At 47.3% G+C, this 25,954-nt stretch overlaps 1 protein-coding gene across 1 annotated transcript in view; it reads left to right on the top strand.

Moving 5' to 3' along the window:
* Positions 1–25,954, top strand: part of LOC135057537 (T-box transcription factor TBX10-like) — a 160,353-nt gene that overhangs the window by 9,346 nt on the left and 125,053 nt on the right. Inside the window, exon 2 of the mRNA XM_063963385.1 lies at positions 7,253–7,354. Within this exon, the coding sequence (XP_063819455.1) occupies positions 7,253–7,354 (102 nt within the window). The remainder of the gene's footprint in view (positions 1–7,252; positions 7,355–25,954) is intronic.

Raw genomic sequence — 25,954 nt, 5'->3', positions numbered from 1 at the left:
TCCACCAATGTCTGTGAACCAAGGGGTATATAAGAGACTGCAGGATCAGTCTGCAGGCATCCTGGACTTTGTGTCACTCCTGCGACCCATGTGAAAGGATCTGTTCCTGTTTCCTCCGTGTTCCTGGCTCTCTACCTAAGACTTGTACTCCTGGTTATTACACAGCTCCGTGGAACTTCAAGTCCCAGCAATACCTGCATCTCATCAACAGGCTTCACACCCATCATCATCTTGTGTGCTTCAGCCTTGCAGTAGAGACTGACTCCAGGTGTGTTCCATTCCTCCACCTGTGATACAGCTTGCTTGCTGTCAGTGCTTCACCACCTGCACTGTGGACTTAGTCAGACTCCTGCCTCTGCTACCAGGTTTGCCATTTAACATCTTCACTACCAAGTTCCATGTTTTAACCTGCACTGGTTTCCATACCAGAATCATCTTTACAAGTTATCATTTCATCTGTTTATCATCTTACCGGTTATCATTTCTCAGTCATCATTCATTCCGCTGCCATAAGACTTTCAGCTATTACGCTGTGTGATTGACATTTGCATTTATTATTATTATTATTATTTCTGCTGCCGTTCTGTTAACCATCTGTTGAATAAATATCATTGCGCTCATGCGCAGAAACGTTATCCAGCCTCCTCGTTTTCTCCCATCCACCTCCACTGACCCACTAGCGCCCCCTCCGGGGACACAGTCAAAACACAATCTGACACTGGGTTCTAGAGTCAACGCTATGTCGATTTCTGCTAGACGTGTCCTGTGGAACATGCAATGGACAGGTGATGCCGACTAAAAGAGGCATATGGAGGGTTTACCTTACAAGGCTGAGGAATTGTGTGGAGAAGGGCTCTCGGACCTGATCTCAACAGCTACAGCTGGTAAATCTGATCTTTTGCCTTATATTCCCTCACAGACTAAGAAAGTACGACATTATCAAATGCAGTCCTTTCGGTCGCAGAATAACAAGAAAGTACGAGCTGCGGCCTTTCTTACCAGAGGTAAGGGCACAGGGCACAGCTAGTTCCCAGGAACAGAAGTCCTCCCCGGCCTCTACTATATCCACCACATGACGTGGGAGCTCCGCTAAGGGAGTCCGTCCCAGGGGGAGCACGTCTTCGACTCTTCAGCCACATCTGAGTTCACTCACAGGTGGATCCCGGGGCAATAAAAATTGTTTCTCAGGGTTACAAGCTGGAATTCGAAAGATGCCTCCTCGCCGGTTTTCCTTATCGGACCTACCGGCTTCTCCCCCAGAAAGGGAGATAATATTAAATACAATTCACACATTGGGGTATATTTACTAAGGTCCCGATTTTGACCGAGATGCCGTTTTTTCTTCAAAGTGTCATCTCGGGAATTTACTAAACTCAAATCACGGCAGTGATGAGGGCATTCGTTTTTTTTTTTGAAGTCCTGGTAAAAAAATACGAATGAATACACCATCGGTCAAATACGCCAGCAAATTGGTAGAACTCTGTAATTTACTAAAAAGTGCAAATCACAAAATAACCAAACACTGCCATGAAAAATTACAATTCGTAATAAAGTGCTAAAAAAAAACAGACCTGCTTTTTTTTTACCGTGATTGGATAGGCATGCACGGATCCATGAGATCCGTGCATGTATATCAGTGGGAAGGGGTGGGAAAGTGTTATTTTTATTAAAAAAAATTGTGTGGGGTCCCCCCTCCTAAGCCTAACCAGCCTCGGGCTCTTTGAGCCGGTCCTGGCTGCAAAAATATGGGGAAAAAATTGACATGGGTTCCCCCATATTTAAACAACCAGCACCGGGCTCTGCGCCTGGTTCCAAAAATACGGGGGACAAAAAGCGTAGGGGTCCCCCGTATTTTTGAAACCAGCACCGGGCTCCACTAGCTGGACAGATAATGCCACAGCCGGGGGTCACTTTTATACAGTGCCCTGCGGCTGTGGCATTAAATACCCAACTAGTCACCCCTGGCCGGGGTACCCTGGGGGAGTGGGGACCCCTTCAATCAAGGGGTCCCCCCCCAGCCACCCAAGGGCCAGGGGTGAAGCCCGAGGCTGTCCCCCCCATCCAAGGGCTGCGGATGGGGGGCTGATAGCCTTAGTGAAAAGTGTTTGATATTGTTTTTAGTAGCAGTACTACAAGGCCCAGCAAGCCTCCCCCGCAAGCTGGTACTTGGAGAACCACAAGTATCAGCATGCGGCGGAAAAACGGGCCCGCTGGTACCTGTAGTACTACTACAAAAAAAATACCCCAATAAAGACATAATACATACATCCACACCAACATACATACATACATACATACTTACCTATGTTCCCACGCAGGTCGGTCCTCTTATCCATGTAGAATCCATGGTGTACCTGTTAAAAAAATTATACTCACATAATCCAGGGTAGAAGGCTCCTTTTGTAATCCATTTGTAATCCACGTACTTGTCAAAATAAAAAAACGGATACCCGACCTCGAACTGAAAGGGGCCCCATGTTTTCACATGGGACCCCTTTCCCCGAATGCCAGGAACCCCTTCTGACTTATGTCTAAGAGGGTTCCATCAGCCAATCAGGGAGCGCCACGTTGTGGCACCCTCCTGATTGGCTGTGTGCTCCTGTACTGTATGACAGGCGGCACACTGCAGTGTTACAATGTAGCGCCTATGCGCTCCATTGTAACCAATGGTGGGAACTTTGAGGTCAGCGGTGAGGTTACTTTCGGTCAACCGCTGACCTCAAAGTTCCCACCATTGGTTACAATGGAGCGCATAGGCGCTACATTGTAACACTGCCGTGTGCCGCCTGTCATACAGTACAGGAGCACACAGCCAATCAGGAGGGTGCCACAACGTGGCGCTCCCTGATTGGCTGATGGAACCCTCTTAGACATAAGTCAGAGGGTGTTCCTGGCATTCGGGGAAAGGGGTCCCATGTGAAAACATGGGGCCCCTTTCAGTTCGAGGTCGGGTATCCGTTTTTTTATTTTGACAAGTACGTGGATTACAAATGGATTACAAGAGGAGCCTTCTACCCTGGATTATGTGAGTATAATTTTTTCAACAGGTACACCATGGATTCTACATGGAGAAGAGGACCGACCTGCGTGGGAACATAGGTAAGTATGTATGTATGTTGGTGTGGATGTATGTATTAAAGTTATACTTTCAAGGTGTGTGTGTGTTATGTCTTTATTGGGGTATTTTTTTAGTAGTAGTACTACAGGTACCAGCGGGCCCGTTTTTCCGCCGCATGCTGGTACTTGTGGTTCTCCAAGTACCAGCTTGCGGGGGAGGCTTGCTGGGCCTTGTAGTACTGCTACTAAAAACAATATCAAACACTTTTCACTAAGGCTATCAGCCCCCCATCCGCAGCCCTTGGATGGGGGGGGACAGCCTCGGGCTTCACCCCTGGCCCTTGGGTGGCTGGGGGTGGACCCCTTGATTGAAGGGGTCCCCACTCCCCCAGGGTACCCCGGCCAGGGGTGACTAGTTGGGTATTTAATGCCACGGCCGCAGGGCACTGTATAAAAGTGACCCCTGGCTGTGGCATTATCTGTCCAGCTAGTGGAGCCCGGTGCTGGTTTCAAAAATACGGGTGACCCCTACGCTTTTTGTCCCCCGTATTTTTGGAACCAGGACCAGGCGCAGAGCCCGGTGCTGGTTGATTAAATATGGGGGAACCCATGTCATTTTTTCCCCCATATTTTTTCAACCAGGACCGGCTCAAAGAGCCCGAGGCTGGTTTGGCTTAGGAGGGGGGATCCCACGCAATTTTTTTTAAAATTTAAAACTATTTTAATAACTTAAAAAAGGTTCACAATGAACCCCAGCACGGATCTCACAGATCCGGCCGTGATTCATTGTGTTAAAGTCGGCAGTGTTTTGCAATTTACTCCCGTAAAACACTGCAAAAAAAAAAACGAATGACATCGACATCGGTAAAAACGAAAATGCAGAATACGACAGCTTAGTAAATTAGTCGTAAAAAATTCAAAAAGTTGCAGTTTTACACTTTCGATGTCATTCGTGATTAATCTCCCACCAAATCGGGAGAATTACGATTCTTAGTAAATATACCCCATTGTATCTCCAACAGGTGGTGCTCAAGGTTCCCCTCCTGCAACAAGGAAGGGGCTATTACTCAACATTGGCTGTAGTCCTGAAACCGTACGGTTCGGTTAGACCTATTTTAAAATTAAAATCTCTGAACCTATACTGGAAAAGGTTCAAATTTAAAGTGGAATCGCACAGAGCGATCATGGCCAGCCTGGAAGGGGGGATTTGATGGTGTATCTAGACATAAAGGCTGCATACCTTCATGTTCCCATTTATCCACCCCATCAGGCGTACCTGAGAATTGCGGTACAGTATTGTCATTACCAATTTCAGGGTAATTGGCGGAAATGATGGTGCTCCTACGCAAGCAAGGAGTCACAGTTATCCCATACTTGCACGATCTCCTATAAGGGCGAGATCAAAAGAGCAGTTGTTGAACAGCGTGTCACTTTCGCTGAAGGTGTCACAGCAACATGGCTGGATTCTCAATATCCCGAAGTCACAGTTGGTTCCTATGACTAGTCTGCCCTTCTTGGGTATGATTCTGGATACGGACCAGAAATGGGTTTACCTTCAGATAGAGAAGGCCCAGGAACTCATGACTCTGGTCAGGAACCTATTGAAACCAAGACAGGTGTCAGTGCATCACTGCACCCGAATCCGGGGGAAAAACATTCCCTTCAGCAGGTTCCATGCGAGGACTTTCAAATGGGACCTACTGGACAAGTGGTCCGGGTCACATCTACAGATTCATCAGTTGATCACCCTCTCCCCCAGGGCCAGGGTATCTCTCCTGTGGTGGCTGCAGGGTGCTCACCTTCTATACGGCCGCAGGTTCGGCATTCAGGACTGGATCCTGGTGACCACGGACGCGAGCCTCCGAGGTTGGGGAGCAGTCACACAGGGAAAAATAAAATTTCCAAGGTCTTTGGTCAAGTCAAGAGACTTGTCTTCACATCAACATCTTGGAACTAAGGGCCATATACAACGCCCCACGTCAAGCGGAGACCTTACTTCGCGACCAAGTCAGACAACGTCACCGCAGTAGCTCATGTAAACCGCCAAGGCGGCACAAGGAGCAGAGTGGTGATGGCGGAAGCCACCAGAATTCTTCGCTGGGTGGAGAAACATGTAAGCGCACTGTCAGCAGTGTTCATTCTGGGAGTGGACGACTGGGAAGCAGACTTCCTCAGCAGACACGACCTACGTCCTGGAGAGTGGGGACTTCATCAGGAAGTCTTAGCACAGATTGCAATTCGGTGGAGACTGCCACAGATAGACATGATGGCGTCCCGCCTCAACAAAAAGCTGCAGAGTTATTGCACCAGGTCTAGAGACCCTCAGGCAGTAGCGGTAGACGCCCTAGTGACACCGTGGGTGTTCCAGTCAGTCTATGTATTTCCTCCTCTTCCTCTCATACCCAAGGGTTGAGAATAATAAGAAAAAGAGGAGTGAGAACAATCCTCATTGTTCCAGATTGGCCACGATGGACCTGGTATCCGGATCTGCAGGAAATGCTTACAGAAGATCAGTGGCCTCTTCCTCTAAGACAGGGCCTGCTGCAATAGGGCCCATGTCTGTTCAAGACTTACCGCGGCTGCGTTTGACGGCATGGCGGTTGAAAGCCGGATCCTAGCGAAAAAAGGCATTCCGAATGAGGTCATTCCTACGCTGATAAAGGCTAGGAAGGATGTGACATCTAAACATTATCACCGTATATGGCGAAAATATGTTTCTTAGTATGAGGCCAGGAATGCTCCTACGGAAGAATTCCATCTGGGCCGTTTCCTTCACTTCCTACAAATTGGAGTGAATTTGGGCCTAAAATTAGGCTCCATTAAGGTTCAGATTTCGGCCCTATCCATTTTCTTTCAAAAAGAATTGGCTTCTCTCCCAGAAGTTCAGACATTTATGAAGGGAGTGCTGCATATTCAGCCTCCTTTTGTACCTCCGGTGGCGCCTTGGGACCTTAACGTAGTGTTAAGTTTCCTTAAGTCACATTGGTTTGAACCACTTAAAACAGTGGAGTTAAAATATCTCACTTGGAAGGTGGTCATGTTGTTAGCCTTAGCTTCGGCTAGGCGAGTTTCGGAATTGGCGGCTTTATCACATAAAAGCCCCTATCTGGTTTTCCATATGGATAGAGCGGAATTGCGGACCCATCCTCAATTTCTCCCTAAGGTGGTCTCATCCTTTCATATGAACCAACCTATTGTCGTGCCTGTAGCTGCACGTGACTTGGAGGATTCCGAGTCCCTTGATGTGGTCAGGGATTTTAAAATGACGTGGCCAGAGCGGCTAGAATCAGAAAAACAGAAGCACTGTTTGTCCTGTATGCAGCCAACAAGGTTGGCGGCCCTGCTTCAAAGCAGACTATTGCTCTCTGGATCGGTAACACAATTCAGAAGGCGCATTCTACGGCAGGATTGACGTTACCGAGATCGGTTAGGGCCCATTCCACTGGGAAGGTGGTCTCGTCTTGGGCGGCTGCCCGAGGGGTCTCGGCACTACAGCTGTGCCGAGCTGCCACTTGGTCGGGGTCAAACACCTTTGCAAAGTTCTATAAGTTTGATACCCTGGCTGAGGAGGACCTCCTGTTTGCTCGATCGGCGCTGCAGAGTCATCCGCACTCTCCCGCCCGTTTGGGAGCTTTGGTATAATCCCCATGGTCCTTACGGAGTCCCAGCATCCTCTAGAACGTTAGAGAAAATAAGATTTTAAACCTACCGGTAAATCTTTTTCTCGTAGTCCGTAGAGGATGCTGGGCGCCCGTCCCAAGTGCGGACTACTTCTGCAAGACTTGTATATAGTTATTGCTTACATAAGGGTTATGTTACAGTTTCATCGGTTTTGGACCGATGATAAGTTATTTTTCATACTGTTAACTAGATAGTATATCACAAGTTATATGGTGTGATTGGTGTGGCTGGTATGAATCTTGCCATTGGATTAACAAAAATCCTTTCCTCGTACTGTCCGTCTCCTCTGGGCACAGTTTCTTTAACTGAGGTCTGGAGGAGGGGCATAGAGGTAGGAGCCAGTGCACACCGAGAGTCAAAGTCTTTCTTAAAGTGCCCATGTCTCCTGCGGAGCCGGTCTATCCCCATGGTCCTTACGGAGTCCCAGCATCCTCTACGGACTACGAGAAAAAGATTTACCGGTAGGTTTAAAATCTTATTTTCTTTCTTCAATATCTTTACATTCCATACCTAGGAGAATGTTCCCACTATTCCAGGTTCGTATTTGGGGGATGGATCCCACTGCAGAATATTCACTTCTTCTCGATTTCCTGCCAGTAGGAGACAAAAGATACAGGTAACGGAGTCTGTACCTAAGGATTGCACACAAAAGAGGCTGAAATGTGTTATTCTCAAACTAATGAATACAGAAGAATTATGTGCTGGTGAGAGGTGCAAAAAAGAAAGGCTTAATATATAATTTAGAGATGTTTCATATGTACTGCCTCTCTTTCTTGGATAAGACTGTTTATTTATACAGTAGATTTATAAGTGAATATTAGCAGCAATGGTTGTGCATGTGATTTAGTAGATAAGTACAATGATAAGGATTTATACACAGACCAGGGTGTTGCTACAGTATGTTCTAAATGGACATGGAACAGGGTCCTCAATCTGCAGTGCCCAGTTAAAAGGTGTCAGCTATAAGATTCAGACTGGATTCCTAAGCTATATTATTAGTTCAGGACAGTGATGGACATTTGCAGGTACACTGTAACTGTATAAGAGATTAAATTTAACCTGCAGACCTACAGGCAGAAGTTTTGTGACTGAGGGGCCTATGTACTAATCTTTGGAGAGAGATAAAGTGGATGGAGGTGGGGTACCAGCGGTATACGATTAACATACCGCACGTCGGGATCCCGGCTGTCTCAATATCAATGTTGAAATCCCGATGGGGGTACTATACTGCCGCTGGGATACCGACAGGGTAGGTGATTCCCCCTCTCTGGGTGTCCACGACAGACGACGTCTGCAGCGTGGTGAGCTAAGCGAGTCCGCAAGGGGCTTCGTTGCACTCTCCCCCCTGCCAGCATTCTAGTGCCCGGGATGCCGATGTTGGTATACTGACATTTGGCATCCCGTGTGGCAGGATTACATACCGATCCTATACCAGCCTGTTAGCAATTGGGCAAAACCATATTGCACTGCCGGTGGGGCAGATATAACATGTGAGTTATATTGTTTCTGTGCAGGGTAAATAATGGCTGCTTTATTTTTACACTGCAATTTAGATTTCAGTTTGAACACAACACACCCAAATCTAAATCTCTCTGCACATGTTATATCTGTCCCCACCTGTAGTGCACATGGTTTTGCCCAGTAGTATGCTTTTTTGGTTTGTTAATAACTCTGAATAACCCCCTGTGTTTGAAAATTGACAGTTAGGTGCTGGGTGGCTGGTACTTTTTCTCTACCAACTTTGGGTGTATCGCCGGGGCAAACACAAGATTTCTAGAGGGGGGTTTTCCAAATGTAATCAACATCGGAACACTGCAGCAAGTGAAGGAGTCAGGGGGAGTGGCAAAAGAAACTACAGTAGTACCGACCTGCTGGACATGTATGTACATGTTTTTTTCATGTGTTTGGAATACAGTATTAATAATTAGCACCATTACTCATGTAGATGGTATAGGTTAGTGTTTCCCAACCTCAGTCCTCAAAGTGCAATAACCGTCTAGGGGGGTAATTCTGTAAGCCTGTGTGCCATTGTTAGTTAAAAACATTTTTTTCCAGGTCATCTACTTGGAATCTAATTGAATAGCTTTAAAAAAAATTATCAGTGAAACATCGGGAAAAACTTAAATTTTTTGCACACCTAGGTTTTCTCATGCCTAATTGGCTTAGTACATAGCCAAGTACAGCAGCAATACCCATGAGGAATTCACCAACCAGCTGTGGAAGTTGGTGGTAAGGCATGTCAATAAGACCCTGGGTCTGGATAAGGTAAAATACTTTTTTGTAGGGCAATTTCATAGCCAGTATGCATAGATTGCATACCTCCCAACTGTCCCGATTTTCACTTGCCAGTCCCGTTTGTTTGGGACTGTCCCGCTGTCCCACCTGTGGGCAGAAGTGTCCCACGGTGAAGGGGGGGAGGGGGGCAGTTAGGAGACTCGTATGTCACAGTGTCTATTCATGGGAGGCAGAGGGAGAGGGGGCATGCCAGCAGCTCAGAGAGCGCTGGGCATGCCCCCTCAATGATGAAATATGAGGCGTGGCTCATGATTGCAGCACTCCCATGAAGCAGACTTTCATACCTCCCAACATGACCCTCTGTCCCTCCTGGAGAGGGTCATGTTGGGAGGTATGCACTTTCCTATATACCACGCCCCATATGTCCCTCCTTTGCATCTGCCAATGTTGGGAGGTATGCGTATGCAGTGGAGTTAAAGAAACAGATGATAGGGAACATTCTACCTTCAATGCAGTTCAGTTGGCAATACAATTTGAGGTGGATCGGTCAGTGTCATAAGTGCCCATCTAACTGCGAGCCTGAAATCATTTTTTTAAACAGTGAAACACCATTTTCTTCTTCGCTACTTCATGGCAGCCATAACTATTGGGATTGTATCCCATCCCTAACTTTTAGACAGGGAGTTTTTTTTTTTTTTAAGGTCCACCCACTATGGGTATATAGCAGCACTCCACCCCCTTCTCCTTAGTCTTTTTCCTGTCTCCTAACTAGACAGGGTAGGAGTTGTGTTTATTAAGGACTTACCTCAGTTTTTTCCCAGCTAATACGTCTCCTTGGTAGCCGTGCTGGAAGAAGGGTGGCTCCCTGAGTGTTTGGCTAGGTGTGCTGGGGCGGTTAAGTAAGTCCCCTCTGGTCAGCTTAAGGTGTCTGCCTGTCACCTCTCGTTTTTTGGACCCCCTCTGGCACTCAACCGCCGCCCGTGGCCGCCGTTCTGCTGCCCTACGCTGTGTGGAGCCTCTCACTGAAGGTGTTAGGCGCCGAGGGTCCGCTCGTCAGTGCGGCCGGCGCCTAGCAACGGGGACGCCACTGTCGGATCGTGTTCCCCGTTGCTGGGTCTAAGTTTATATCATCACTGGTTTCCTGGCTGTGTAGCATGCAGCTGCACGGCATGTTGTAATTATCACTCATCTGTTTCCCTGGCCATGCAGCTTGTCAGCTGCATGGCATTTAATCCAATCAGCCTCCAAACAGCTGATTGGAAGACTCTCTGTTAAAAGCACTCCCAGGACTCCTCACAGACGCCGGTGATAGCTTCCTGTTTGCCTGATTCTGCTGCAGAGAGAGTTCCCAGTCCCGGTCTGTTCGTTTGTTCCTGTTCTCAGTGATCCAGTACTCGGAAGTTACCATCTGTTCCTGGAGTCTGACCGAGCACCTTTAACATCTGGTGGTGTTCGTGAGTCGCGGCGCAGCCGTGTGTTGTGGCTTGTCCGCTACTATTTATTATTGTGTTTATTTTGAGTTCTGGTGCTTTGCGGAGGATTCCGCTTCCACAAGATCCACTCTGGTGTCCAGCGGTGCCGGATAGGAGTGTCGGATCCGTGGATCCTTGGTTGTCCTTTTCCCTGGCGGCTAGTCCGCACATACCTTTTTGATTTAGTAAGTTAGCTTGTAACCCCTGGCTTGGTTGCTTAGTCAGAGGGCCCCTTGTTATCTCCCTGTCTCGGACTTCCCCTTGTCTCCCATTAAGACCTGCGGGGGCATCGGGGTTGGGCAGACATAATCCGCCCTTCGAACGCGGCTGCCATGGGCTCAAGCAACCATAGTCTCGCAGGGGATTTCTGATAACACGGGCGAGACAACGGAGTTAGGGCGCCAGGGGTTACTAGGCTCTCCAGCTCCCACAACCTGTATTTCATTCCTGTACTCAGATCTCTGCCATAAGATCTTCTCCAGTCTGGAGTACAGGAATCGTAACATTATCACCGGCCAGACAAAAGAAAAAATTTCAACAGGAGTTAATTTTTTCACTTATCCAGTAGGGAGAATTTTGTCGGCCTCATGAATCCCACCGGTGTTGGGCCAAATCCTGGCCAGTTTTTGGTTAGTCAGATTCAGGAACTTACCCAGATGGTTCAGGATCTGTCCCTCCGGGTGAGCTCACAGGAAGATCTGTTACGGACTTCCCCGAGGGTCATCCCTGAACCAAAAATGCATCTGCCTGACCGTTTTTCTGGGGATAGAAAACAGTTTTTTAATTTTAAAGAGTCTTGTAAACTGTATTTTCGTTTAAGACCAGTTTCCTCAGGTACGGAGGCTCAGCGGGTTGGAATTATAATTTCTCTGCTTCAGGGGGATCCTCAGACCTGGGCTTTTGGTTTAAAGACAGACGATCCGGCCTTATCATCTGTAGACGCTTTTTTGAAATCTTTAGGGCTATTGTATGACGACCCTGATAGAGAGGCATCCGCAGAAAGTCAGTTGCGTGCTCTAAGACAGGGTAGGAATCCTGCAGAGAATTATTGTACGGAGTTTCGCCGTTGGTCGAACGACTGTGGCTGGAATGATCCTGCCCTGCGCAGTCAGTTTCGCCTCGGCTTATCTGAATCTATAAAAGACAGCCTCCTTCAGTATCCCGCTCCTGAGAACCTTGATAAACTCATGGAGCTCTCTATTAAAATAGATCGTCGGCTCAGAGAGCGGAGGACTGAGAAAGGGGCATCTGTAGTTTCTTTTCCCTGTGTTTCTTCCGTTCCGATAGACATGGAGGAGCCTATGCAGATTGGTCTCTCCAAATTGTCTCCGGAAGAAAGAACCAGGAGGCAAAATTCTGGTCTGTGTTTGTACTGCGGAGGTAAGGGACATTTTGCCCGTAGTTGCCCAAACAAGTCGGGAAACTTCCTGACCAAGTGAATAGTGAGGGGGTTCACTTTGGTTTACAGCTCATCTCCTCAAATAATTCACTATTGGTTCCTGCTAAAGTTTCTTATGACAGCCTCGGTTCCTCGGTCTCTGCTTTTGTGGACAGTGGAGCTGCAGGAAACTTTATGGACTTAACTTGGGCCAAGGCCTTAGGTATTCCTCAGTTAACCTTAAGTAGGTGTATCACCATGCATGGTTTAGATGGGAGTCCCTTATCCAATGGGGTTATTTCTCTATGTACACCTCCTGTTTTGCTCTCGGTGGGAGCTCTACATTCTGAAAAGATTGAGTTTTTTCTTACCCATTGTCCAGCAGTTCCTGTGGTTCTGGGTCACCCTTGGCTGGCCTTTCATAATCCCATCATAGATTGGCAGTCTGGGGAGATTCTACAATGGAGTACCATCTGTGATAAAGAATGTATTACACTTCCTATCCGAGTAGCTGCTGCCAGGCCCGCACATATTCCTGGAGAGTACCAAGATTTTTTGGATGTGTTTTCCAAGGGCAATGCGGATATTTTGCCTCCCCATAGGCCTTATGATTGTACCATTGAGTTAATTCCTGGTGCCACGTTGCCTAAAGGAAGGTTATATGCATTGTCTGGTCCTGAAACTGTGGCCATGAATGAGTATGTGAAAGAAAGTCTTGAGAAAGGGTTTATCAGGCCATCTAAATCCCCTTTAAGTGCAGGTTTTTTCTTCGTAGAGAAGAAGGATGGTTCCCTCAGACCCTGCATTGACTTTCGAGCCCTGAATAAAATCTCAGTAAAGAATACTTACCCTCTGCCTCTGATCTCTGTCCTCTTTGATCAGCTACGTTCGGCTGTTATTTTTTCCAAGATTGACCTGAGAGGAGCATATAATCTCATTAGAATCAGATCGGGGGATGAGTGGAAAACGGCATTCAGTACTCAATCAGGTCACTATGAGTATCTGGTCATGCCTTTCGGCCTATCTAACGCTCCGGCAGTCTTTCAGGATCTCATTAATGATGTGCTCCGTGAGTTTCTGGGAAGATTCGTTGTGGTCTATTTAGACGACATTTTGATTTTTTCTGACTCTATAGAACAACATGTTACCCAGGTGCGTCAGGTACTTAAGAAATTACGTGAAAATCACTTGTATGCCAAACCGGAGAAGTGTGAATTTCACGTCACGGAGGTATCCTTTTTAGGGTACATTATTTCCCCTCGGGGATTCCGAATGGAACCTAAGAAGCGCCAAGCCATCCTGAGTTGGGCGCAACCCACCAACTTAAAAGCAATTCAGCGCTTTTTAGGGTTTGCGAACTACTACAGAAGGTTTATTCACTCTTTCTCTGACATAGTTGCTCCCATTGTGGCACTCACTAAGAAGGGAGCAGATCCTACCAATTGGTCATGTGAAGCTAAAGTATCTTTTCAGGCCTTGAAACAAGCCTTTGTCTCAGCCCCTGTCCTTAGACATCCCAACCCAGAATTGCCTTTCATCGTTGAGGTAGATGCCTCGGAGGTTGGTGTAGGGGCTATCCTTTCTCAGAAGGATCCAGATTCCCTTGAGTTACATCCTTGTGCCTTTATGTCCAGGAAATTCTCATCTGCTGAATCCAACTACGATGTTGGTAATCGGGAGTTGCTGGCTATTAAATGGGCTTTTGAGGAGTGGAGACATTGGCTTGAAGGAGCGACCCATACCATTTCTGTTTTGACAGATCACAAAAATCTTCAATACATTGAATCAGCTAAGCGACTGAATGCCCGACAGGCTCGTTGGGCTTTATTTTTCACTCGTTTCAAATTCATTATCACCTTCAGACCTGGTTCCAAGAATACCAAGGCAGATGCCCTCTCACGCAGTTTTCTTCCAGCTCAAGACAACAGTCCTGTTACTCTCATACTTCCGCCTTCAGTCATTCAGGCAGGTCTCACACAGGATGTTTTTTCTCAATTGAAGCTGCTTCAACATCAAGCTCCGGGAAATACTCCTGCTGGTCGTCTTTTTGTTCCTGAGTTTTTGAGAGCAACTGTTTTGGAGGAATTTCATGATAGCAAAGTTGCAGGGCATCTGGGAGTCGCTAAAACTTTTGAATTGGTATCCCGCGCAGTGTGGTGGCCTGGTCTTTCTAAAGACATTAAAGAGTTTGTTTTTTCGTGTCAGGTCTGTGCACAGCATAAAGTTCCCCGTTCTTTGCCTATTGGTCAACTTATGCCATTGAATGTTCCTCTTAGACCATGGTCGCATATCTCCATGGATTTTGTGGTGGATCTCCCTCTGTCAGCTGGATGCACAGTCATATGGGTGGTAGTGGACCGTTTTAGTAAGATGGCTCATTTTATTGGTCTTCCCCGATTGCCATCTGCCCAGGGATTGGCAGTCTTGTTCCTCCGTCATGTTTTCAGACTCCATGGGTTACCCACTGATATTGTTTCTGACAGGGGTCCACAATTCATTGCACAGTTTTGGAAGTCTTTTTGTGCTTCGTTAAAAATGAAATTATCATTAACCTCCGGTTATCATCCACAATCAAATGGACAGACTGAGCGAGTGAACCAATCCTTAAAACAATATTTGCGTTTGTACTCGGCCAAACTCCAAAATGACTGGTCTGAGTTTCTTCCATTGGCAGAGTTTGCTTATAATAATGCCTGTCATTCCTCTACCAATGTGTCTCCATTTTTTGCAGTTTTTGGTTTCCACCCCAGAGCTAATTCTTTTTTCCAACATTCCTCTGTCTCCTCTCTGGCCCTGACCTCTCATCTTAAACTTATTTGGAGAAAAGTGCACATAGCTCTCAGAAAAGCAGCTTTCAAGGAAAAAGATTTTTCGGACAGGTTCCGGCGGCCGTGCACTTTTAGAGTAGGAGACAGGGTGTGGCTGTCGACTCGCAATATCAAACTTCGACAAACCTCAGCCAGATTGGGTCCTAGATTTATTGGACCATTTCTCATTATCAAAAAAGTCAATCCAGTTGCTTTCCGGTTACAGCTACCAAAAACGTTACGAATCGGAAATACCTTCCATTGCTCTTTGCTCAAACCATATGTTTCATCTAGCAGATTTCCTCGTAAAAAACCTCAGGGGAGATCACCAGTTAATGTACAGGGTCAGCAGGAGTTCGTGGTTGAGAAGGTTCTCGATTCCAAGCTGTCCCGGGGTCGGCTTTATTTTTTGGTGCATTGGAGAGGTTATGGTCCTGAGGAAAGGTCGTGGGTCCTAGATGAGGACCTTCATGCCCCAAGGCTCAAAAGGGCATTTTTTCAAGAATTTCCTCAGAAACCCGGATTTAGGGGTTCCTTGACCCCTCCTCAAGGGGGGGGTACTGTTAGGCGCCGAGGGTCCGCTCGTCAGTGCGGCCGGCGCCTAGCAACGGGGACGCCACTGTCGGATCGTGTTCCCCGTTGCTGGGTCTAAGTTTATATCATCACTGGTTTCCTGGCTGTGTAGCATGCAGCTGCACGGCATGTTGTAATTATCACTCATCTGTTTCCCTGGCCATGCAGCTTGTCAGCTGCATGGCATTTAATCCAATCAGCCTCCAAACAGCTGATTGGAAGACTCTCTGTTAAAAGCACTCCCAGGACTCCTCACAGACGCCGGTGATAGCTTCCTGTTTGCCTGATTCTGCTGCAGAGAGAGTTCCCAGTCCCGGTCTGTTCGTTTGTTCCTGTTCTCAGTGATCCAGTACTCGGAAGTTACCATCTGTTCCTGGAGTCTGACCGAGCACCTTTAACATCTGGTGGTGTTCGTGAGTCGCGGCGCAGCCGTGTGTTGCGGCTTGTCCGCTACTATTTATTATTGTGTTTATTTTGAGTTCTGGTGCTTTGCGGAGGATTCCGCTTCCACAAGATCCACTCTGGTGTCCAGCGGTGCCGGATAGGAGTGTCGGATCCGTGGATCCTTGGTTGTCCTTTTCCCTGGCGGCTAGTCCGCACATACCTTTTGATTTAGTAAGTTAGCTTGTAACCCCTGGCTTGGTTGCTTAGTCAGAGGGCCCCTTGTTATCTCCCTGTCTCGGACTTCCCCTTGTCTCCCATTAAGACCTGCGGGGGCATCGGGGTTGGGCAGACATAATCCGCCCTTCGAACGCGGCTGCCATGGGCTCAAGCAACCATAGTCTCGCAGGGGATTTCTGATAACACGGGCGAGACAACGGAGTTAGGGCGCCAGGGGTTACTAGGCTCTCCAGCTCCCACAACCTGTATTTCATTCCTGTACTCAGATCTCTGCCATAAGATCTTCTCCAGTCTGGAGTACAGGAATCGTAACAGAAGGGGACGTAGGTATGCTGGCCGGGAAGTCCGCTTGCGGAAGGTAGTGTGCGCGACTTCCGGCTAGCAAGGTCAGCGCACTGAAGGGTGTGTGTGCGGCGGTTCCCTCAGTGAAGGGGATGTTCGCGGCTTCCGCCGGAAGGTCCCCGCGGTGAAGGGGATAGACGGCGAGGGTGGGCGGAAGTTCCAGGGGGAGGCGGCGGAGGCGGGCGGAAGAGCTGTAGCAGCCATCCCAGATAGAGTGAGGGACGGTCTGCAGTGACGCCGCAGCCTTTATAAGGCACAAATGTTTTGAATTAAAGGCGCTGCACACAGGAGTGAGGAAAGCTTCTTTTTGGTTGCCGGGCTGGTCTCTGAGCTTACCAGCAGGATGGAAAAAGAGCCTTCTCCCCAAAAGCCGGTCAGTGCCCTAAAGAGGTAAGTCCTCATAGAGGGCATGGTTTTTTTTGCTCTGTTGTTGTGGTTAGATTAGGTTTAAAGGTAGGTTTATTTTTACTATTTTTAGTGTGTCTCCACCTAAGAAGAGATTATGTAAGAAGAGGCATAAGGACATGCAGTGTGCAGCTTGTGATAAGATCTTTGCAGCTGCTGAAAATGTTAAGTTCTGTGAAGAGTGCATGCAGAGTGATTCTCAGGAGTCTGTACAGTCCAAGCAGATACGAGATTTGATGAGGTGGATGAAGGAGTCTTTTGTTACTAAGGAACAGCTCTCGGAATTCCAGGGGAATAAAAGGGCTAGGTCTCTGGATAGAGTTGATGCTGTGGATGAGTCGGGCCCTCAGGATCTTGATTGTGATGATTATCAGGTTGTCTCCAGTGCAGAGTCGGTTGACATGCAGGAGGATAGAAAGTTTAACCTGGAGCTTGTGGATAGTCTTCTAAAGGATATCTTTAGGACCATGAATTATAAAGAGCCTGAAGACAAACAGACTGATGAGGATATTCTGTTTGGTGATAAAGCTAGAAAGAACAGGTGTTTTCCAGTCCATAAGGCATTGAAAGATGTTGTGATTAAAGAGTGGAAAAATATTGATAAAAGGCTGGGTAATACTAAGAGACTTGATCGTATGTTCCCGGTAGAGGATGAACAATTTACTAGTTGGTGTACAATCCCCAAAGTCGATGCAGCAGTCGCAGAGATAGTATCAAAAACCACCATTTTGTTAGAAGACGGTGCGGTCTTGAGAGATGGGATGGATAAACGCATGGAGAGTGCGTTAAAAAAATTGCATATGTCTTCAGCAATATCGCTAAAATCCGGTGTGGCGGTAGCGTCTGTCTCTAGAGCATTGAGAGTCTGGGGGTCGGTGTTGTCGACTGATCTAGAAGAAGGTATTTCAAGGCAGTATCTGCAAAGAAGTCTAAGCATAATGTCTAAAGAAATCGAGTATATCTGTGAAGCCTCTTTGGATGCTCTAGATTTTGCTGCGAAGTCTATGGCAGCAGGTGTGATGGCAAGGAGAGCTTTGTGGCTTCGTTCGTGGTCGGCGGATATGCACTCCAAGAATAGGTTGGTGTCCTTGCCATATGAGGGCTCCCTGCTGTTTGGTAATAAGTTGGAGGCCATCATACAAAAAATATCAAGAGGAAAATTGGCCAAGTTACCTCAAGACAGGAGGAATAGGTTTCCAATACCTTCCTCTAAGCAGCAGTTCAAGGAGGCAAGAGGATATCGACCGGGACGGTTTTACTCAGGGAGGTACTCCTCAGGTACCAGTAGGCAGTCCTTTCGGCAAGCCTACAGGAGAGGTGGTCGAAGAGCATGACCATTACAGGCTTCCAGTATCTTTCCCGGTAGGGGGCAGGCTTCAGAAATTTGTAAGACGCTGGATGGAGTCTGTACAGGATACGTGGGTAATAGACATCATATCCCAAGGATACCGGATAGAATTTTCAAAACTTCCAATATGGGACAGGTTTCTAGATTCAGAGACACCAGCTACAGATCTAGAGTTAAGAGCCATGGAGGACAGTTTAAGGAAGCTGGTAAGAGCGAGAGCTGTGGATACTGTCCCTTTTCTAGAAAGAAGGAGTGGTTTCTATTCAAGACTGTTTCTGGTGAGGAAACCTTCCGGTGAGTTCAGAACTATCTTAGATCTAAGACAGCTCAACGAGTATATAGAAACGAAAAAATTTTGTATGGAGACTTTAAAGTCCATTCTGTTGGGAGTGAGAAAGGAAGACTTTTTGGCCTCAGTAGATTTAAAGGATGCTTACTTACATGTTCCCATTTGCAAACGGCACAGGAAATACCTAAGGTTTTGTGTCCTCGGCAAACACTTTCAGTTCACGTGCCTGCCGTTCGGTCTGAAGACATCTCCAAGGGTGTTCACCAAAGTTCTGACATCACTCGTAGCCGTAATAAGAAGTCAAAAGGTAGCAATATGGTCATACCTGGACGACCTGCTGGTGTGCGGAGAGTCAATAGAGAAAGTGGAGATAGCGTTAGATGTGACGCTACAGATTCTGCAGGAACATGGCTGGCTCATAAACTGGGAAAAAAGCAGACTGTCACCAAAACAAATAATACAATTTCTAGGGGTGCAAGTAGATACCCTCGACTACACGATAAGCCTTTCAGAAGAGAGATGTCTAAAACTTCAAAGTCTAGCTACCCTCATAAAGGGGTGCAACAGTGTGAAGATTCGCCAGGGAATGCGTCTTTTGGGGATGATGTCATCCACCATAGATGTGGTTCCTTGGGCGAGGTGGAGGATGAGGGATCTTCAATCGGACATCCTGAACTACATCCGGAAAGGGTATTCTCTAAATAACCGTATGAGACTAAGTTGGAAGGCCAAAGAATCTTTAACCTGGTGGACGGACGAACGGTTGGTCAGCAGGAAGACGTCTTTATCGGATCATCATTCTCTGGTTCTGACAACGGATGCAAGTGCAACAGGTTGGGGTGCACATCTGTTGCACAGAAGCTGTCAGGGTACTTGGAGCATGGAGGAAGCACGTTTATCTTCGAATCACAGAGAGATGAGAGCAGTGTGGAATGCCATACAGCATTTTCAGGAATAGCTTCAGGGAAGGCATCTCAAAGTTTTCTCGGACAACGTATCCATGGTGGCGTATCTCAATCGCCAAGGGGGCACCAGGAGTCGGGTACTGATGGAAGAAGTGTTGAAGATATTGAAGTGGGAGGAATGCCATCTCAGAACTCTGGCAGCCCTACATGTTCCAGGGGTGAACAACAGGGTGGCAGACTTCCTCAGCCGACAGGAGGTATTAGCAGGAGAGTGGGAGCTGAACGATGTAGTTTTTCAGCAGATCATGCAGAAGTTCGGAAGGCCTCAGATAGATTTGATGGCCACACAGGTCAATGCAAAAGTACCACTCTTTTTCTCCCGATATCATCTTCCAGGAACGGGGGGAGTAAATGCTTTCTCCCTTCCTTGGACATTCAACCTAGCGTATGTGTTTCCTCCGTTCCCCATGATTCCGATAACTCTCAGGAAGATCAGGGAAGAGAAGGCGCAGGTGATAATAATTCTTCCTTACTGGCCGAAGAGGGTTTGGTTTCCTTCAGTGCTCAGGATGGCGGTGCAAGGTCCTTGGTGGTTGCCGTTGAAGAAGGACTTACTACGTCAGGGGCCGTTGTTACATCCGAATCTGCAACAGCTTCATTTGACGGCATGGAAATTGAACGGCAGTTGTTAAGAAATAGGGGCCTATCTGAACAGGTCCTTAATTTGCTTATGCAGTCAAGAAAGAGAGTGTCCTCTAGTGTTTACCATAGGGTCTGGAAGAAGTTCATCTCGTGGTCTGGATCAAGATTTAATCCGTTGGAAGCGGAAACATCTCAAGTTTTACAATTCCTGTTTGATGGCTTTGAGAAAGGGTTGGCAGTGTCCACTATCAGGGTTCAGATATCAGCCCTAAGTATTCTATTGGGACGGAAATTGGCTGAGGAGGACTTGGTTAGAAAGTTCTGTCAGGCAATCAAAAGAATAAGACCTCGAGTTAGGTCAACGCTTGCTCCTTGGGACTTAAACTTAGTTCTCAATGCGTTGATGCTGCCTCCGTTTGAGCCTCTGCAGGATATTTAGCTGAAGTTCCTGACTTGGAAAGTAGTGTTTCTGGTAGCTATCACAACGGCCAGAAGAGTTAGTGAATTACAGGCTCTGTGGTCGGAGGAAAGAAGTAGTGAGGCTGCGCTGAATTTGATGAATATAACAATATTAATGTAATGAGTAAAACACAGTTTTATTCCTAAAATAGGTACAATAGGTATATATTAAAAACTAAATACATAAATGCATATCAGAAACAAATGGTATAGTTTCTATGTTTCGAAAAACAATTCTAAAGGGTTACCCAATTCGCCAGGTAGAAGGTGTGGAATTGTGGAGTTTTTTGCAGTGACCGTTCCAAGATGTTTTCCCCTGTAGTGTTATAGTCCAGCATAGACAACGCGAAATGCGTCAGGTGTACCAGGGACCCCCACCAGGAATTGTTCTGAAGGAGGACCGAACCATTCCCCGAACTCTGTCCAGACGGCCTTACCAAACTCTCAGACTGCATACAGCAACAATTGCATAAAGGACTGTACCAACCGTAACGCATGAGGAGCTCTCCACCAAAGAATCTGGCGCACACTACCCTCTAACGGTAATTAGTTCACCCATTGGATATTGCTTAATTCTGAGACTGTTGTCTATGCTGGACTATAACACTACAGGGGAAAACATCTTGGAACGGTCACTGCAAAAAACTCCACAATTCCACACCTTCTACCTGGCGAATTGGATAATCCTTTAGAATTGTTTTTCGAAACATAGAAACTATACCATTTGTTTCTGATATGCATTTATGTATTTAGTTTTTAATATATACCTATTGTACCTATTTTAGGAATAAAACTGTGTTTTACTCATTACATTAATATTGTTATATTTATCAAATTCAGCGCAGCCTCACTACTTCTTTTCTGTGCATTGTATACGGGAGTGACTTCCCCTTTCTTGAGACTGCAGCTTGGTGAAATATCTCCTACCTAAAGCGCCCGAGTACCCTTGGGTAACCAAATTTTCTGTGGTCGGAGGAGCCTTACCTCAACTTTTTTCCGGACAAGATTGTTCTTAGAACTAATCCAGATTTCCTGCCGAAGGTCGTGTCGGAGTTTCACCTCAGTCAGGACATTGTATTACCATCTTTTTATCCAGATCCGCAGAATGAGGAGGAGCAGGCAATGCATAACTTGGATTTAATTAGAGCAGTTTCAAACTATGTGGAAAAAGTTAAGCAGTTTCGCAGAACAAAGCATCTGTTTGTGCTGCACTCGGGTGTAAAGAAAGGTGAAAATCCTACGAAACAGACCATTTCCAGATGGATAACGGAGCTTTTGACGTTTATTTACGAGAGAAGTGGACGTAGAGTTCCAGAAGGGTTAAAGGCACACTTTACTAGGGCCGTGGCAACTTCGTGGGCTAGGAGGAGTCAAGTGTCGGCGAAAGACATTTGAGCAGCGGCTACGTGGTCTTCAATACACACGTTCTCTAATCATTATGCGTTGAATATTGTTGACACCCAATCTGGGAAACAGGTCCTTCAGGGGGCATTAAAATAAATAATAAGAATTTACTCACCGGTAATTCTATTTCTCGTAGTCCGTAGTGGATGCTGGGTACTCCGTAAGGACCATGGGGATTAGCGGGCTCCGCAGGAGACTGGGCACTCTAAAAGAAAGATTAGGTACTATCTGGTGTGCACTGGCTCCTCCTTCTATGCCCCTCCTCCAGACCTCAGTTAGGGAAACTGTGCCCGGAAGAGCTGACATTACTAGGAAAGGATTTGGAATACAGGGTAAGACTCATACCAGCCACACTAATCACACCGTACAACTTGTGATAACTATACCCAGTTAACAGTATGAAACAACAAATGAGCCTCAGTAACAGATGGCTCATAACAAAAACCCTTTAGTTAAGCAATAACTATATACATGTATTGCAGAGTGTCCGCACGTGGGACGGGCTCCCAGCATCCACTACGGACTACGAGAAATAGAATTACCGGTGAGTAAATTCTTATTTTCTCTGACGTCCTAGTGGATGCTGGGTACTCCGTAAGGACCATGGGGATTATATCAAAGCTCCCAAACGGGCGGGAGAGTGCGGATGACTCTGCAGCACCAAATGAGCAAACTCAAGATCCTCCTCAGCCAGGGTATCAAACTTGTAAAATTTTGCAAAAGTGCTTGAACCCGACCAAGTAGCAGCTCGGCAAAGTTGTAAAGCCGAGACCCCTCGGGCCGCCGCCAAAGAAGAGCCCACCTTCCTCATGGAATGGGCTTTTACAGATTTAGGATGCAGCAGTCCAGCCGCAGAATGTGCAAGTTGAATTGTGCTACAGATCCAGCGAGCAATAGTCTGCTTTGAAGCAGGAGCACCCAGCTTGTTGGGTGCATGCAGGATAAATAGCGAGTCAGTTTTCCTGACTCTAGCCGTCCTGGAAACATAGATTTTCAGGGCCCTGACTACGTCCAGCAACTTGGAATCCTCCAAGTCCCGAGTAGCCGCAGGCACCACAATAGGTTGGTTCAAATGAAACGCTGATACCACCTTAGGGAGAAATTGGGGACGAGTCCTCAATTCCAGCCTATCCATATGGAAAATCAGATAAGGGCTTTTACATGACAAAGCCGCCAATTCTGACACACGCCTGGCCGAAGCCAAGGCCAACAGCATGACCAATTTCCACGTGAGATATTTTAGCTCCACAGTTTTAAGTGGCTCAAACCAATGAAACTTTAGGAAATCCAACACCACGTTGAGATCCCAAGGTACCACTGGAGGCACAAAAGGGGGCTGAATATGCAGCACTCTTTTAACAAATGTCTGAACTTCAGGCAGTGAAGCCAGTTCTTTTTGGAAGAAAATCGACAGAGCCGAAATCTGGACCTTAATGGAACCCAATTTGAGGCCCATAGTCACTCCTGACTGTAGGAAGTGCAGAAATCGACCCAGCTGAAATTCCTCCGTTGGGGCCTTCCTGGCCTCACACCAACCAACATATTTCCGCCATATGCGGTGATAAGGTTTTGCGGTCACATCCTTCCTAGCTTTAATCAACGTAGGAATGACTTCCTCCAGAATGCCCTTTTCCATTAGGATCCAGTGTTCAACCGCCATGCCGTCAAACGCAGCCGCGGTAAGTCTTGGAACAGACAGGGCCCCTGCTGCAGCAGGTCCTGTCTGAGCGGCAGAGGCCATGGGTCCTCTGAGATCATTTCTTGAAGTTCTGGGTACCAAGCTCTTCTTGGCCAATCCGGAACAATGAGTATAGTTCTTACTCCTCTCCTTCTTATTATCCTCAGTACCTTGGGTATGAGAGGAAGAGGAGGGAACACATAAACCAACTAGTACACTAGAGCGTCCACAGCTATCGCCTGAGGGTCCCTTGACCTGGCGCAATATCTTTTTGGCTTTTTGTTGAGGCGGGACGCCATCATGTCCACCTGTGGCCGTTCCCAACAGTTTACAATCAGCTGGAAGACTTCTGGATGAAGTCCCCACTCTCCCGGGTGGAGGTCGTGCCTGCTGAGGAAGTCTGCTTCCCATTTGTCCACTCCCGGAATGAACACTGCTGACAGTGCTAGCACGTGATTCTCCGCCCATCGAAGAATCCTTGTGGCTTCTGCCATTGCCACCCTGCTTCTTGTGCCGCCCTGGCGGTTTACATGGGCGACCGCTGTGATGTTGTCTGACTGAATAAGAACCGGTTGGTTTTGAAGCAGGGGTTCTGCTTGACTCAGGGCGTTGTAAATGGCCCTTAGTTCCAGAATATTTATGTGTAGAGAAGTTTCCTGACTCGACCATTGTCCTTGGAAGTTTCTTCCCTGGGTGACTGCCCCCCAACCTCGGAGGCTTGCATCCGTGGTCACCAGGACCCAGTCTTGTATGCCGAATCTGCAGCCTTCGAGCAGATGAGCACTCTGCAGCCACCACAGCAGAGACACCCTGGCCCTCGGGGACAGGGTGATTAACCGATGCATCTAGAGATGCGATCCGGACCACTTGTCCAACAGATCCCATTGGAAGATCCTTGCATGGAACCTGCCTAAGGGAATTGCTTCGTAAGAAGCTACCATCTTTCCCAGGACTCGCGTGCAGTGATGCACCGACACCTGCTTTGGTTTCAGGAGATCCCTGACCAGAGATGATAATTCCTGGGCCTTCTCTATCAGGAGAAAGATCTTCTTCTGTTCTGTGTCCAGAATCATGCCCAAGAACAGCAGACGCGTCGCAGGAATCAGCTGCGACTTTGGGATATTCAGAATCCAGCCGTGCTGATGCAGCACTTCCTGAGATAGTGCTACGCTGACTAGCAACTGCTCTTTGGACCTCACCTTTATAAGGAGATCGTCCAAGTACGGAATAATCATGACTCCCTTCTTTTGGAGGAGCTTCATCATTTCGGCCATTACCTTGGTAAATACCCGCGGTGCCGTGGACAGACCAAACGGCAACGTCTGGTATTGGTAATGACAGTCCTGTACCACAAACCTGAGGTACTCCTGGTGGGGTGGATAAATGGGGACATGCAGGTAAGCATCCTTGATGTCCAAAGACACCATAAAATCCCCCTCTTCCAGGCTTGCAATAACCGCCCTGAGCGATTCCATCTTGAACTTGAACTTTTTTATGAAAAATGTTCAAGGATTTCAAATTTAGAATGGGTCTCACCGAACCGTCTGGTTTCGGTACCACAAACATTGTGGAATAGTAACCCCGTCCCTGTTGAAGGAGGGGTACCTTGATTATCACCTGCTGAAGATACAGCTTGTGAATTGCCGCCAGTACTACCTCCCTTTCTCTGAGGGTAGCAGGCAAGGCTGATTTGAGGTAACAGCGAGGGGGAGTCGCCTCGAACTCCAGCTTGTATCCCTGTGATACTACTTGCAGAACCCAGGGATCCACCTGTGAGCGAGCCCACTGGTCGCTGAAGTTCCGGAGACGCGCCCCCACCGCACCTGGCTCCGCCTGTGGAGCCCCAGCGTCATGCGGTGGACTTAGAGGAAGCGGGGTAAGATTTTTGATCCTAGGAACTGGCTGTCTGGTGCAGCTTTTTCCCTCTTCCCTTGCCTCTGGGCAGAAAGGAAGCGCCCTTGACCCGCTTGCCTTTCTGAGGCCGAAAGGACTGTACCTGATAATACGGTGCTTTCTTAGGCTGTGAGGGAACCTGAGGTAAAAATGTCGACTTCCCAGCTGTTGCTGTGGATACGAGGTCCGAGAGACCATCCCCAAACAATTCCTCACCCTTATAAGGCAAAACCTCCATGTGCCTTTTAGAATCAGCATCACCTGTCCACTGCCGAGTCCATAATACTAACCTGGCAGAAATGGACATTGCATTAATTCTAGATGCCAGCCGGCAAATATCCCTCTGTGCATCTCTCATATATAAAACGACGTCTTTAATATGCTCTATGGTTAGCAAAATCGTATCCCTGTCGAGGGTATCAATATTTGCTGACAGGGTATCGGACCAAGCTGCTGCAGCACTACACATCCATGCTGAAGCAATTGCAGTTCTCAGTATAGTACCTGAGTGTGTATATACAGACTTCAGGATAGCCTCCTGCTTTCTATCCGCAGGCTCCTTTAAGGCGGCCGTATCCTGAGACTGCAGTGCCACCTTTTTTGACAAGCGTGTGAGCGCCTTATCCACCCTCGGGGATGTCTCCCAACGTAACCTGTCCTCTGGCGGGAAAGGGTACGCCATCAGTAACTTTTTAGAAATCACTATTTTCTTATCGGGGGAAGCCCACGCTTCTTCACACACTTCATTCAACTCATCTGACGGGG

Source organism: Pseudophryne corroboree, chromosome 3 (assembly GCF_028390025.1).
Source record: "Pseudophryne corroboree isolate aPseCor3 chromosome 3, aPseCor3.hap2, whole genome shotgun sequence".
In the NCBI taxonomy this organism is placed as follows: Eukaryota; Metazoa; Chordata; class Amphibia; order Anura; family Myobatrachidae; genus Pseudophryne; species Pseudophryne corroboree.
The sequence above is the reverse complement of the archived record's forward strand: the minus strand, read 5'-3'. Positions and strand labels throughout refer to the sequence as shown.